The sequence below is a fragment of the Lepidochelys kempii genome, chromosome 4 (genome assembly GCF_965140265.1).
Source record: "Lepidochelys kempii isolate rLepKem1 chromosome 4, rLepKem1.hap2, whole genome shotgun sequence".
NCBI lineage: Eukaryota > Metazoa > Chordata > Testudines > Cheloniidae > Lepidochelys > Lepidochelys kempii.
In genome coordinates this window covers 141,040,116-141,055,478 of record NC_133259.1, presented here as the reverse complement: position 1 = coordinate 141,055,478, position 15,363 = coordinate 141,040,116, and the positions used below count along the sequence as shown (strand labels likewise).

The 15,363-nt window shown below is 45.1% G+C and overlaps 1 protein-coding gene across 1 annotated transcript in view; it reads left to right on the top strand.

Moving 5' to 3' along the window:
- The window catches only part of LOC140911001 (dedicator of cytokinesis protein 2-like), a 208,904-nt gene that overhangs the window by 178,236 nt on the left and 15,305 nt on the right, over positions 1 to 15,363 (top strand). The window contains exon 24 of the mRNA XM_073343213.1: positions 15,016 to 15,086. Within this exon, the coding sequence (XP_073199314.1) occupies positions 15,016 to 15,086 (71 nt within the window). The remainder of the gene's footprint in view (positions 1 to 15,015; positions 15,087 to 15,363) is intronic.

Genomic DNA, 15,363 nt, shown 5'->3' with positions numbered 1-15,363 from the left:
GACTGGGTATTAGCCAGGAAGGACAGGGATGGTGTCCCTAGCCTCTGTTTGCCAGAAGCTGGGAATGGGCGACAGGGGATGGATCACTTGATGATTACCTGTTCTGTTCATTCCCTCTGAAGCACCCGACATTGGCCACTGTCAGAAGACAGGATAATGGGCTGGATGGATCATTGGTCTGATACAGTATGGCTGTTCTTATGTACTCCCTCGTCTGTCAGTCTGCGGCCCTCTTTGACAGGGTTACTGGCCTAGTGGATGGGGGGAAGTATTAGATGTGATATATCCTGATTTTAGTAAGGCTTCTGACACAGTCCCATGTACCATTCTCATAAGTAAACTAGAGAAATGCGGTCTAGATGAAATTACCATAAAATGGGTGCAAAACTGGTTGAAACACTATACTAAAAGAGAAGTTATCAATGGTTTCTATCAAACTGGGAGGACGTATGTCATGGGGTCATGCAGGGGTCAGTCCTGGGTCTGGTACTATTCAATATTTTCATTAATGACTTGGATAAAGGAGTGGAGAGTATGCTTCTAAAATTTGTAGATGACACCAAGATGGGAGGGGTTGCAAACACTTTGGAGGACAGGATTTTAATTAAAAATGACTATGACAAATTGGAGAATTGGTCTAAATTCAACAAGATGAAATTCAGTAAAGATAAGTGCAAAGTACTACAAGTAGAAAGGAAAAATCAATTGCACCACTACAAAATGGGAAGAGACTGGAAATAACTGGCTAGGTGGTCATACTGCTGAAAAGGATCTAGGGGTTATAACGGATCATGAATATGAGTCAGCAATGTGATGCAGGTATGAAAAAGGCTAGTATCATTCAGGGTATATTTACAGGAGTGTTGTGTGTAGGACACAGGAAGTAATTGTCCCTCTATACTGGGCACTGGTGAGGCCTCAGCTGCAGTACTGTGTCCAGCTCTGGGTGCCACACTCTAGGAAAGATGTGGACAAATTGAAGAGAGTCCAGAGGAAAGCAACAGCAGCAGTTCTGCAGAAAAGGACCTGGGGATTACAGTGGACGAAAAGCTGGATATGAGTCAACAGTGTGCCCTTGTTGCCAAGAAGTCTCAAGGGAAGTGATTATTCCCCTCTATTCGGCACTAGTGAGGCCACATCTGGAGTACTGCGTTCAGTTTTGTGTCCGGCACTACAGAAAGGATGTGGACAAATTGGAGCAAGTCCAGTGAAGGGCAACGAAAAGGATTAGGGGGCTGGGGCACATGACTTAGAAGGAGAGGCTGAGGGAACTGGGGTTATTTAGTCTGCAGAAGAGAAGAATGAGGCGGGATTTGATAGCAGCCTTCAACTCCCTGGAAGGGGGTTCCAAAGACGATGAATCTAGACTCTTCTCAGTGGTAGCAGATGACAGAACGAGGAGTAATGGTCTCAAGTTGCAGTGGGGGAGGTTTAGGTTGGATATTAGGAAACACTATTTCACTAGGAGGGTGGTGAAGCACTGGAATGGGTTCCCTAGGGAGGTGGTGGAATCTCCTTCCTTAGAGGTTGTTAAGGCCAGGCTTGACAAAGCCCTGGCTGGGATGATTTAGTTGGGGTTGGTCCTGCTTTGAGCTAGGGGTAGGACTAGATGACCTTCTGGGGTCCCTTCCAACCCTGATATTCTATGATTCTATGATTCTAACACAAATGATAAAAGGTTTAGAAAACCTGACCTGTGAGAAAAGGTTAAAAAAACTGGGCATATTTAGTCTGGAGAAAAGACGACTGAGGGGGACTTGATCACAGTCTGTTAAGGGCGTTATAGAGAGGACAGGGATCAGTTTTTCTCCTTGTTCACCGAAGGCAGGGCAAGAAGCAATGGGCTTACTCTGCAGCAAGGGAGATTTAGGTTAGATGTAAGGAAAAGCTTTCTAACTATAAGGATAGTTAAGTTCTGCAATGGGCGTTCAAGGTAGGTTGTGGAATCCCCATCACTGGAGTTTTTAAAAAACAGGTTGGACAAACCTCTGTCAGGGATTGTCTGAGTTTACTTGGCCCTGCCACAGCACTGTGGGCTGGACATGATGACTTTGAGGTCCCTTCCAGCCCTGCTTGTCTGTGGTCTGTTATCTCTTGTCTTATACTTAGATATGTAAGGTCTTTGGGGCAGGGGCCACATTTTTGGTCTGTGTTTGCACAGGGCCTGGCCCAGTGGGACTCTGGGCCATGACTGGGGCTTTGGGGCGCTACAGTAATACCAATAATAAGTAATGATAGTGACAATAAAGCAAGGGCAGCTAAAGTGCAGGCCAGAAACTGCAGATCCCCGTCTGCAGTGCTGTGTCCCACTCCAAGTGGAGGAGCCTCCCTGCAGAGAATGCAGGTCCCAGCATGCTCCATCCCTGTCCAAGCAGGGAGCACCCCCGCAGGGATTATAGCTCCCAACCTGTATTGCTGAATGCTGATCCGTTATTTTTAACCGTAGTGGGTGTCAGCATTCTCCAACTCCCCATGTAATTAACATCATAGGGCAGAACATTATCTGACGAAGGGAGCTGAAAAGAAAAAATGAAACCGACTCATTTACACTTTGTGAAGATTAATTAGAGAGAAGAAAACAGAATCCATTTCTTGTCTGAGTCAGCTCTGGCTTTGATATTATGCAGGAAGTGTTGAGACAGGGCAGTACTCCCCACCCTGCATTCTCTCCAAAAAAAGAGAGAAAGAGACAAAGTGTGGCAAGGGACCTTCTTGGCAGTCAGCCCAGAGCAGTTTACTCCCAGTGGGAGGAAAACGGGTACAGCTCTCTCTACTGCATATCCAAGGGTAAAACTCAACTCTTCCTTCCATAGACACAATGAATTGAAGACAGAATCCTAGATCTGCCAAAGTCTGGTTTAGGCCAGGACTTGGGATGGAGACAGTTTTAGTGGTGGATAATCTCCTGCACCCAGTGGACAGAGAGCAGACATAAATTCTTATCTCATTAGATCTCTTGTGGGGGACATTTGCGGGGCATGCAGGGTCTCTTCCCCCACCCCCACCCCCGATTTGCTGCTTGGCTTGTACTCAGTAACACTGCTGAAGCCATCTGCCCTCACTCTGCCCCCCCACTATTGGTATGCACAGGTCGCCCCTTGGCAGCATTTGAGATTGTTAACCCGGGCTTTGTCAAACCTGACCTTAAAAACCTCAAAGGAAGGAGATTCCACCACATTCCTAGATAACGCGTTCCAGTGCTTTACCACCCTCCTAGTGAAAAAGACAGCCATGTTAGTCTGTCTTTGCAAAAAGAAAAGGAGTACTTGTGGCACTTTAGAGACTAACCAATTTATTTGAGCATGAGCTTTCGTGAGCTACAGCTCACTTCATCGGATGCATACCGTGGAAACTGCAGTAGACATTATATACACACAGAGACCATGAAACAATACCCCCTCCCACCCCACTGCTGGAAATGGCCCAACTTGATGATCACTTTAGATAAGCTATTACCAGCAGGAGAGTGGGGCGGGGGTGGTATTGTTTCATGGTCTCTGTGTGTATATGATGTCTACTGCACTTTCCACGGTATGCATCCGATGAAGTGAGCTGTAGCTCACGAAAGCTCATGCTCAAATAAATTGGTTAGTCTCTAAGGTGCCACAAGTACTCCTTTTCTTTTTTCTAGTGAAAAAGGTTTTCCTAATATTCAGCCTAAACCTCCCCCACTCTAACTTGAGACCATTACTCCTCGTTCTGTCATCTGCTACCACTGAGAACAGTCTAGAGCCATCCTCTTTGGAACCCCCTTTCAGGTAGTTGAAAGCAGCTATCAAATCCCCCCTCATTCTTCTCTTCCACAGACTAAACAATCCCAGTTCCCTCAGCCTCTCCTCATAAGTCATGTGTTCCAGTCTCCTAAACATTTTTGTTGCCCTCTGCTGGACTCTTTCCAATTTTTCCACATCCTTCTTGTAGTGTGGGGCCCAAAACTGGACACAGTACTCCAGATGAGGCCTCACCAATGTCGAATAGAGGGGAACGATCACGTCCCTCGATCTGCTGGCAATGCCCCTACTTATACATCCCAAAAGGCCATTGGCCTTCTTGGCAACAAGGGCACACTGCTGACTCATATCCAGCTTCTTGTCCACTGTCACCCCTAGGTCCTTTTCTGCAGAACTGCTGCCTAGCCATTCGGTCCCTAGTCTGTAGCGGTGCATGGGATTCTTCCGTCCTAAGTGCAGGACTCTGCACTTGTCCTTGTTGAACCTCATCAGATTTCTTTTGGCCCAATCCTCTAATTTGTCTAGGTCCCTCTGTATCCTATCCCTCCCCTCCAGTGTATCTACCTCTCCTCCTAGTTTAGCGTCATCTGCAAACTTGCTGAGAGTGCAATCCACGCCATCCTCCAGATCTGGCGTGCAAACCACGCCATCCTCCAGGTCAGTCCTGGGGCCAGTTTTGTTCAATATGATCATTAATGAAGATATTGAAAAAACCCATGCACCGCTACAGACTAGGGACCGAATGGCTCGGCAGCAGTTCTGAGCTTGCTACAGCTGTTTGGCGGTGGCTGGGAGGGAGGGAGGAGCAGAGACGCGGTGCGCTGGGAGCAGGCAGAGGTGGAGGTGAGGCGGGGAGCTTGGCTGCTGGTGGGTGCAGAGAACCCACTAATTTTTCCCTGTGGGTGCTCCATAGAATCATAGAATCATAGAATATCAGGGTTGGAAGGGACCCCAGAAGGTCATCTAGTCCAACCCCCTGCTCAAAGCAGGACCAATTCCCAGTTAAATAATCCCAGCCAGGGCTTTGTCAAGCCTGACCTTAAAAACCTCTAAGGAAGGAGATTCTACCACCTCCCTAGGTAACGCATTCCAGTGTTTCACCACCCTCTTAGTGAAAAAGTTTTTCCTAATATCCAATCTAAACCTCCCCCACTGCAACTTGAGACCATTACTCCTCGTTCTGTCATCTGCTACCATTGAGAACAGTCTAGAGCCATCCTCTTTGGAACCCCCTTTCAGGTAGTTGAAAGCAGCTATCAAATCCCCCCTCATTCTTCTCTTCTGCAGGCTAAACAATCCCAGCTCCCTCAGCCTCTCCTCATAACTCATGTGTTCCAGTCCCCTAATCATTTTTGTTGCCCTTCGCTGGACTCTCTCCAATTTATCCACATCCTTCTTGAAGTGTGGGGCCCAAAACTGGACACAATACTCCAGATGAGGCCTCACCAATGTCGAATAGAGGGGAACGATCACGTCCCTCGATCTGCTCGCTATGCCCCTACTTATACATCCCAAAATGCCATTGGCCTTCTTGGCAACAAGGGCACACTGCTGACTCATATCCAGCTTCTCGTCCACTGTCACCCCTAGGTCCTTTTCTGCAGAACTGCTGCCTAGCCATTCGGTCCCTAGTCTGTAGCTGTGCATTGGGTTCTTCCGTCCTAAGTGCAGGACCCTGCACTTATCCTTATTGAACCTCATCAGATTCCTTTTGGCCCAATCTTCCAATTGGTCTAGGTCCTTCTGTATCCTATCCCTCCCCTCCAGCGTATCTACCACTCCTCCCAGTTTAGTATCATCCGCAAATTTGCTGAGAGTGCAATCCACACCATCCTCCAGATCATTTATGAAGATATTGAATAAAACCGGCCCCAGGACCGACCCTTGGGGCACTCCACTTGATACCGGCTGCCAACTAGACATGGAGCCATTGATCACTACCCGTTGAGCCCGACAATCTAGCCAGCTTTCTACCCACCTTATAGTGCATTCATCCAGCCCATACTTCCTTAACTTGGTGACAAGAATACTATGGGAGACCGTGTCAAAAGCTTTGCTAAAGTCAAGAAACAATACATCCACTGCTTTCCCTTCATCCACAGAACCAGTAATCTCATCATAAAAGGCGATTAGATTAGTCAGGCATGACCTTCCCTTGGTGAATCCATGCTGGCTGTTCCTGATCACTTTCCTCTCATGCAAGTGCTTCAGGATTGATTCTTTGAGGACCTGCTCCATGATTTTTCCAGGGACTGAGGTGAGGCTGACTGGCCTGTAGTTCCCAGGATCTTCCTTCTTCCCTTTTTTAAAGGAAGCACCCACGGAGTCGGTGCCTATGGGCTCTGCCAGTGTTGCTTTTATGGTATAGCTGTACTGGCAAAGCATTTGTAGTGTAGGCAAAGCCTCAGTCTGACCCACTGTGTTCAGACTGATTTGGGTGCTTCCCCAGGAGAGCAGACTAGAGCCATTAAGGCTATTAGCTCTGTCATTGTCTTTTAATATACCTTAAGTATAAACTGTAAGGCAAAAGGGCCTCCTCCTCTTTCCCCAGTGTTGAAACTGTCTCATCCCATTTTAGGTCTTGTCCACACTTAAAAGTTTTCCAGCAAAACTACCCTGGTGTAGACGTAGTTATCCGAGTATAAAAGTGCTTATACGAGTAAGGTTTATTCTAATCTGGTGAAGTACTTTATACCAGTATAATAGTGTCTACACAAGGAATTTTACTGGCATAACTATGTCATCAAAAGCTTTGTCTACACTGCCAACTGAACGACAAAACTTTTATCATTCACAGATGCTTAAAAAAGCCGCTCTCCTGTCAACAACACGAACCTCGCTCGTAGGGGGTGCAAATATTTTGTCAGCAAAAGTGCCGACAAACAGCATTTACACTGCCTGTCTTTTAGCAACACGGCCGTGTTTCTAAAAGCTGTGTAGTGTACACAGACCCCAAAATCACTCCTCTTACCAACATAATTATGCCAGTAAAACTTTATAAGTGTAGACCAGGCCAGTCAAGCACATAAATCACTTGTTGGGATACTGATCAAAATAAGCTTCTAGCAGTCAGATGTTTGGGACATCTGGAGTATGGGGTTGCATCCCTAACCATCTTGGCTAATAGCCATTGATGAACCTATCCTCCATGAACCTATCTAACTTCTTTTTTTAACCCAATTATACTTTCAGCCTTCTCAACATCCCCTGGCAACAAGTTCCACAGATTGTCTGTGTGTTGTCTGAAGAAATACTTCCTTATCTTTGTTTTAAACCTGCTCCCTGTTAATTTCATTGGTTGACCAAGGTTCTTTTGTTATGGGAAGGAGTAAATAACACTTCCTTATTCACTTTCTCCAAACCAAGGGGAGAGCAGATTCCAAAGTGTACAGAGATAAAAAATTCAAAACCTGCTCTTGTTTGCATTTGGCCTTTTCCACTTCTGGAAGTCTTTGAGAATTGTTTGTTGTTGTTGTTACTTGACCATATAGTGCGTTTGTGTTGGTTTTCATACAGGAGTTAAATAGTGCTATATAAACCAGTCTAATAAAAATAAATAATTTGAGGGATGATGCAGCTGTTCCTTGTTTCATGAAATTTAAGATTCTTCTTCGAGTAGTGTCCGTGTGGGTGCTCCACTTTAGGTGTCGGTGTGTCCCTGCGCCAGAGATCAGAGATTTTAGGTAGCAGTGCTCGGTCGGGTTGTGCGCGTGCAGCAGCTGTCTCGCGGTGTTGTTGGTGTCTCTTGTAGCGCGCGCATGACCGGAACTCCTCCGTTCCTTCTCTACGTCCTCGGCTGCAGACGCAGCTCAGTGGCCGTGCTGCCTCTTCGAAAATCTCTAGAAGAGAAAATCATTTACATTGTAGTTTTAGCTTATTAGCTCTTAGATAGTTTGATTAGACTTTACTTAGCCAGTTATTTAAAAAAAAAAGTTTCATTTTTCTTTCCCTTCAGTTTTAGTTTCTTAAGGCTTGTCTACACTTACTGGGGATTGACGCGTCGTGATCGATGCATCAGCGGTCGATTTAGTGAGTCTAGTGACGACCCACTAAATCGACTGCAGATCATTCTCCTGTTGACTCCTGTACTCCACCTGAATGAGTAGCACAAGGGGAGTCAACGGGAGAGCGTCTCCTGTTGACACAGCATAGTGTGGACCCCGCGGTAAGCAGATCTAAGTACGTTGACTTCCGCTACATTATTCAATTACAACACAGAATACAAAGTGTATAGTGTTCACTTTATATTTATTTTTAATTGCAAATATTTGCACTGTAAAAAACAAAAGAAATAGTATTTTTCAATTCACCTAATACAAGTACTGTAGTGCAATCTCTTTATCAAGAACGTTGAACTTACAAATGTAGAATTATGTACAAAATATAACTGCATTCAAAAATAAAACAATGTAAAACCTACAAGTCCTCTCAGTCCTACTTCAGCCAGTAGCTCAGACAAATAAGTTTGGTTACAATTTGCAGGAGATAATGCTGCCTGCTTCTTGTTTACAATGTCACCTGAAAGTGAGAACAGGTGTTTGCATGGCACTGTTTTAGCCGGCATCGCAAGATATTTACATGCCAGATCCGCTAAAGATTCATATGTGCCTTCATACTTCAACCACCATTCCAGAGGACATGCGTCCATGCTGATGACGGGTTCTGCTCAATAATGATCCAAAGCAGAGCGGACCAACACATGTTCATTTTCATCATCCGAGTCAGATGCCACCAGAAGGTTGATTTTCTTTTTTGCTGGTTCGGGTTCTGTAGTTTCCCCATCGGAGTTTTACTCTTTTAAGACTTCCGAAAGCATGTTCCACATCTCCTCCCTCTCAGATTTTGGATGGCACTTCAGATTCTTAAACCTTAGGTCAAATGCTGTAGCTATTTTTAGAAATCTCACATTGGGACCTTCTTTGTGTATTGTCAAATCTGCTGTGAAAGTGTTCTTAAAATGAAAATGTTCTGGGTCATAATCCGAGATTCCTATAACATGAAATATATGTCAGAATGCAGGTAAAACAAAACACGAGACATACACTTCTCCCCCACGGAGTTCAGTCACAAATTTAACAAAGGCATTATTGTTTAACGAGCATCATCAGCATGGAAGCATGTCCTCTAGAATGGTAGCCGAAGCATTAAGGGGCATATGAATGTTTAGCATATCTGGCACATAAATACCTTGCAATGCCGGCTACAAAAGTGCCACGCGAATGCCTGTTCTCACTTTCAGGTGACGTAAATAAGAAGCAGACAGCATTATCTCCCATAAATGTAAAGAAACTCGTTTGTCTTAGCGATTAGCTGACCAAGAAGTAGGACTGAGTGGACTTGTAGGCTCTAAAGTTTTACATTGTTTTGTTTTTGAATGCAGTTATGTAATAAAATATCTACATTTGTAAGTTACACTTTCACGATAAAGAGATTGCGCCACAGTACTCGTATGAGGTGAACTGAAAAATACTATTTCTTTTGCTTATCATTTTTAAAGTGCAAATATTTATAATCAAAAACAATAATATCAAGTGAGCTCTGTACACTTTGTATTCTGTGTTGTAATAGAAATCAATATATATGAAAATGTTGAAAAACATCCAAATATATTTAATACATTTCAATTGGTATTCTATTGTTTAACAGTGTGATTAATCGTGATTAAATTTTTAATCGCGATTAATTTATTTGAGTTAATCGTGTGAGTTAACAACAATTAATCAACAGCCCTAGAAATAAGTATTAATGTTGTAAGATAGGGCCTTCATAGCTTAGCCGAACAAGGCCTCAAGACTAAAGATAAACTTGGCATAAAGAACTAACCAGTAAGTGACCCTAGGTCAGAAGTTGTCACAAGACAGCAATGTCCATATATTACAAGGTGTCATAAGGTAGAATGCTGCATTAAGTCAGTGTTGTTAAATTGCTGGTATTTAGGAAATATATATTGCAATGTACTAGTTAAAGCCAGTTAGAATATTTTGGGGATTTTTGCAGACCTAGGGTGTCAGCAGTGTGCGAACAGTAAGTTTTAGTGATTGAGTGACATAAATGTTAATGAGTACAAGGGGAGCTAACAAGCTAGCCTATGAAAGATGGGGCATTCCAAATGTAGGGGTGTGTGGAAGTATAGATAAGGAAAAGGGGTTGAAACCTTCATAAGTACGTACGAATCCCAGTGGGGAATTATGAAAGCTGTATCCTGACAACCACTGAGGAAGATAATGACTGACATTCTGGGGTTCCACACCAGGTGTCATAAATATAAAGGGAAGGGTAAACACCTTTAAAATCCCTCCTGGCCAGAGGAAAAACCCTTTCACCTGTAAAGGGTTAAGAAGCTAGAATAACCTCGCTGGCACCTGACCAAAATGACCAATGAGGAGACAAGATATTTTCAAAGCTGGAGGGGGGAGAAACAAAACCTCTCTCTCGGTCTGTGTGATGCTTTTGCCAGGAACAGAAAAGGAATGGAGTCTTAGAACTTAGTAAGTAATCTAGCTAGAGATGCGTTAGATTCTGTTTTGTTTAAATGGCTGATAAAATAGCTGTGCTGAATGGAATGTATATTCCTGTTTTAGTGTCTTTTTGTAACTTAAAGTTTTGCCTAGAGGGATTCTCTGTGTTTTGAATCTGATTACCCTGGAAGGTATTTACCATCCTGATTTTACAGAGGTGATTCTTTAACTTTTTTTCTTCAATTAAAATTTTTCTTTTAAGAACCTGATTGCTTTTTCATTCTTCTTAAGATCCAAGGGTTTGGGTCTGTGTTCACCTATGCAAATTGGTGAGGATTTTTATCAAGCCTTCCCTAGGAAAGGGGGTGTAGGGTTTGGGGAGGATTTTGCGGGGAAAGACGTTTCCAAGCGGGCTCTTTCCCTGTTATATATCTTTCCCTGTTATATATATATATATGTTAGACACTTGGTGGTGGCAGCAGTAAAGTCCAAGGGCAAAAGGTAAAATAGTTTGTACCTTGGGAAAGTTTTAACCTAAGCTGGTAAAAATAAGCTTAGGGGTTTTTCATGCAGGTCCCCACATCTGTACCCTAGAGTTCAGAGTGGGGAAGGAACCTTGACACCAGGAGATGTGAGTGATGCCTGTCACGGGGCTAAATACTTGGTACTATGTCTCTATGTGCTGTGATATTGCAATGTTTGTGGGATTGTATGTGGATTTGTTAGCAAAGCGGCTTGTGCTAAATTGCAGTTGTGCTCCTTGGGTCTTTCCTTCTAATAGCATTGGTAATAATCTTCTGGATGCTGTACCCATTCAGGAGACCCAGCCCGTATCAACCACTGCAGTCTGAGAAATCAACCACTCTGAACTTCTGAGTGCTTGACTTTGCAATCTCAATGTTCTTTTAAAGTGTGTGTGTGTAATTTCATATTGTTTTCTAGAGCAAACTAAAAAAACCTCTAAATTCCATCATGTGTGACGATATTTACCACCCACACTGGTACCTGCACAAAATTTTTTGACATTTGCACACTCTAGGGCACCCACCTTTACCTAGTTCCTAGGGCTCAAGGCGTAACCCTCTTAATTTAGGCACCCACCCTCACCCTTCCGTGGGCTCAGGCGTAACCTTACACTCTAGGGCACCCACCCATACCCTGTTCCTAGGGCTCAGGCGCAACCCTGTCAATTTAGGCACCCATTGCCTCCGGGCTCCAGGCACACACCCATTGCCTCCATCTCCGGGCACACACCCATATCCTCCAGGTTCCAGGATTAATCTTTTGAAGGTTTACAGGGTCTTTTGTAATTGATTCCTTCAGGACCTGCTCCATGATTTTTCCAGGGACTGAAGTGAGGCTGACTGGCCTGTAGTTCCCAGGATCCTCCTTCTACCCTTTTTTAAAGATGGGCACTACATTAGCCTTTTTCCAGTAGTCTGGGACCTCCCCTGATCGCCATGAGTTTTCAAAGATAATGGCCAATGGCTCTCCAATCACATCCGCCAACTTCTTTAGCACTCTCGGATGCAGCACATCCGGCCCCATGGACTTGTGCTCGTCCAGCTTTTCTAAATAGTCCCAAAACACTTCTTTCTTCATAGAGGGGTGGTCACCTCCTCCCCGTGCTGTGCTGCCCAGTGCAGCAGTCTGGGAGCTGACCTTGTTCGTGAAGACAGAGGCAAAAAAAGCATTGAGTACATTAGCTTTTTTCACATCCTCTGTCACTAGGTTGCCTCCCTCATTCAGTAAGGGGCCCACACTTTCCTTGGCTTTCTTCTTGTTGCTAACATACCTGAAGAAACCCTTCTTGTTACTCTTAACATCTCTTGCTAGCTGCAACTCCAGGTGTGATTTGGCCTTCCTGATTTCACTCCTGCATGCCTGAGCAATATTTTTATACTCTTCCCTGGTCATTTGTCAAAGCTTCCACTTCTTGTAAGCTTCTTTTTTGTGTTTAAGATCAGCAAAGATTTCACTGTTAAGCCAAGCTGGTCACCTGCCATATTTACTATTCTTTCTACACATCGGGATGGTTTGTCCCTGTAACCTCAATAAGGATTCTTTAAAATACAGCCAGCTGTCCTGGACTTCTTTCCCCCTCATGTTATTCTCCCAGGGGATCCTGCCCATCAGTTCCCTGAGGGAGTCAGTCTGCTTTTCTGAAGTCCAGGGTCCGTATTCTGCTGCTCTCCTTTCTTCCCTGTGTCAGGATCCTGAACTCAACCATCTCATGGTCACTGCCCACCAGGTTCCCATCCACTTTTGCTTCCCCTACTAATTCTTCCCGGTTTGTGAGCAGCAGGTCAAGAAGAGCTCTGCCCCTAGTTGGTTCCTCCAGCACTTGCACCAGGAAATTGTCCCCTACACTTTCCAAAAACTTCCTGGATTGTCCATGCACTGCTGTATTGCTCTCCCAGCAGATATCAGGGTGATTGAAGTCTCCCATGAGAACCAGGGCCTGCGATCTAGTAACTTCCATGAGTTGCCGGAAGAAAGCCTCGTCTACCTCATCCCCCTGATCCAGTGGTCTGTAGCAGACTCCCACCACGACATCACCCTTGTTGCTCACATTTCTATACTTAATCCAGAGACACTCAGGTTTTTCTGCAGTTTCATACCGGAGCTCTGAGCAGTCATACTGCTCTCTTACATACAGTGCAACTCCCCCACCTTTTCTGCCCTGTCTGTCCTTCCTGAACAGTTTATATCCATCCATGACAGTACTCCAGTCATGTGAGTTATCCCACCAACTCTCTGTTATTCCAATTCCTAATTCCTTGACTGTGCCAGGACTTCCAGTTCTCCCTGCTTGTTTCCCAGGCTTCTTGCATTTCTGTATAGGCACTTGAGATAACTCGCTGTTTGTCCTGCTTTCTTTGTATGAGGCAGGAGCCCTCCCCTTTCGCGTTCTCCTGCTCATGCTTCCTCCCGGTGTCCCACGTCCCCACTTACCTCAGGGCTTTGGTCTCCTTCCCCCGGGGAACCTAGTTTAAAGCCCTCCTCGCTAGGTTAGCCAGCCTGCTTGCGAAGATGCTCTTCCCTCTCTTTGTTAGGTGGAGCCTGTCTCTGCCTAGCACTCCTCCTTCTTGGAACACCATCCCATGGTCAAAGAATCCAAAGCCTTCTCTCCGACACCACCTGCATAGCCATTCGTTGACTTCCACGATTCGACGGTCTCTACCCAGGCCTTTTCCTTCTACGGGGAGGATGGACGAGAACATCACTTGTTCCTCAAACTCCTTTATCCTTCTTCCCAGAGCCACGTAGTCTGCAGTGATCCGCTCAAGGTCATTCTTAGCAGTATCATGGGTGCCCACGTGGAGAAGCAGGAAGGGGTAGCGATCCGAGGGCTTGATGAGTCTCAGCAGTCTCTCCGTCACATCATGAATCCTAGCTCCTGGCAAGCAGCAGATTTCTCTGATAACAGTAGTCCCTTCTGGGACTGGAATCTAGGAATCTATAAAAGAGCAGCAGGAATTGCAGAGACAGTTCCAGGAACAGATGTTCCAGAGACACAACCCAGGTTACTTGTGGATATCAACCTTTCTCTGTCCAGGAGGGAACCCTCAGGCCCACCAGGTCACCTTTGACGGGAGGGTGGCGGCTGCTGCTGCTCACGGAGTAAAAGATTGCGTATTTGGCCCTGAATGAGGACACTGGCACCAGCTATGAGGCTGCCAAAGCTGCCATCCTGGACCAGTTGGAGATCTCCGAGACATGGGACCAGTAGTTTTAGGAGAGCGCTTTTCCTTGTGATAACAGTTGACCTACTGATCAATGGTTGTGGTAAGAATCTTGGACAGTGCGAGAGCTGGTGGATTTACTAGTAGACTTGGGAGGCTGCAGATGTGTGTGCAGCAGCAATGGCTGTGTGTGCTGGCAGAAGCTGTGCAGAACATTGAAGACTATATGGAGGTTGAACCACCAGAGGAAACACCAGAGCCATGGCTGCAGATCAGACCTGAAGGACACTCGTGGGATGGGCTAGAGAACCATTGGGGAAAAAAAATCTGAAGTGACTCGTAGACTGCAAAATGGATCTGAATATGATGCTAGTGGAGGATCCACCTGCACCTCTAACCAAGGTTGTACTTTTAACGGAACAGAGGAAGAGACAGAAATTCTGTCTCACAATGGAAAGTGACTTTCTGGTTGCTGTGTAGGTTTGCTGAGGGACATCTGAAAAGGACATTCACCCAGACTCTAGAGAGAAGTCCCAGCCCCTCCTTTATGGAATATGAGAAAACTTTGTTCCATTTGGGAATATGGTGGTAGCAAGTCATATTATTGTGGGAGCCCCAGAGCCTGGGGTCTCTCTGTGGGATGGACTGTGCTTCTACAAATATAAGGGAGAATCCAATTTTCTTTATGAAATTTCTTTCTCTGTTTTAAAGTAAAGACCTGAAACAGTTATTCCTGTCTACAATGATATGTTTGAATTATCATGGTCAGTTTTTTCTGATTCTGATTAGTGTTGATCTAGTAAGAGTAAATGGTCTCAGCAAAATTTCTCCATTTGGGGAAGGAGAGCTCATGGAGCTACTGTTTATGGTAGTAATGTTGTGGGTTCATTTACATGAAGTATACTGAATCAGAGAGAAACTTCTTTGTGCCTCCGCCTTAGTCTTATGTTTGGAGGCAGGATGAAATTCAAGGGGCCTTTAAATAGGGTCTAAATAGTGCAGAGGCTTGCTGCTGGATCTTTGCACAATATGAATTCCACTCAGAGCAGTAAGATTTCTAGTAAATGTGTCCTTCTAAAGTCTGTTAATAAAACATAGCCCAGTAGCTAGTTAGCTCTTCTTGCTGATTTCTGCTTCCAGGGAGCTGCTCTGAAGTACCTGCCTTCGATCCTGGAAGATGTGTTTGGGATCTTCGACTCCTCTGTGCTGGGGTAAGTGACACTTTTCTCCTTCTTTCAGCCAATGCACCAAGCTCAGTCACTCTCTCTCCACGGAGTGGCATGTGTATTTGTAAAGGGTGTCCTGTATGTCTGTTTCCTCCCCCTGCCACCCAGGCTCACCTTCCAGTAGTCCTGCAGTGATGCCCTCATCCTGCATTTGTGACATCACATTCCACTGATGTGTATTTAAAGGTGATGTCAGTAAATTAACACTGCAGGATCAATGAGCGTGGGCACAGGGCCAAACGTGGAGGACAAAGGACTGGTG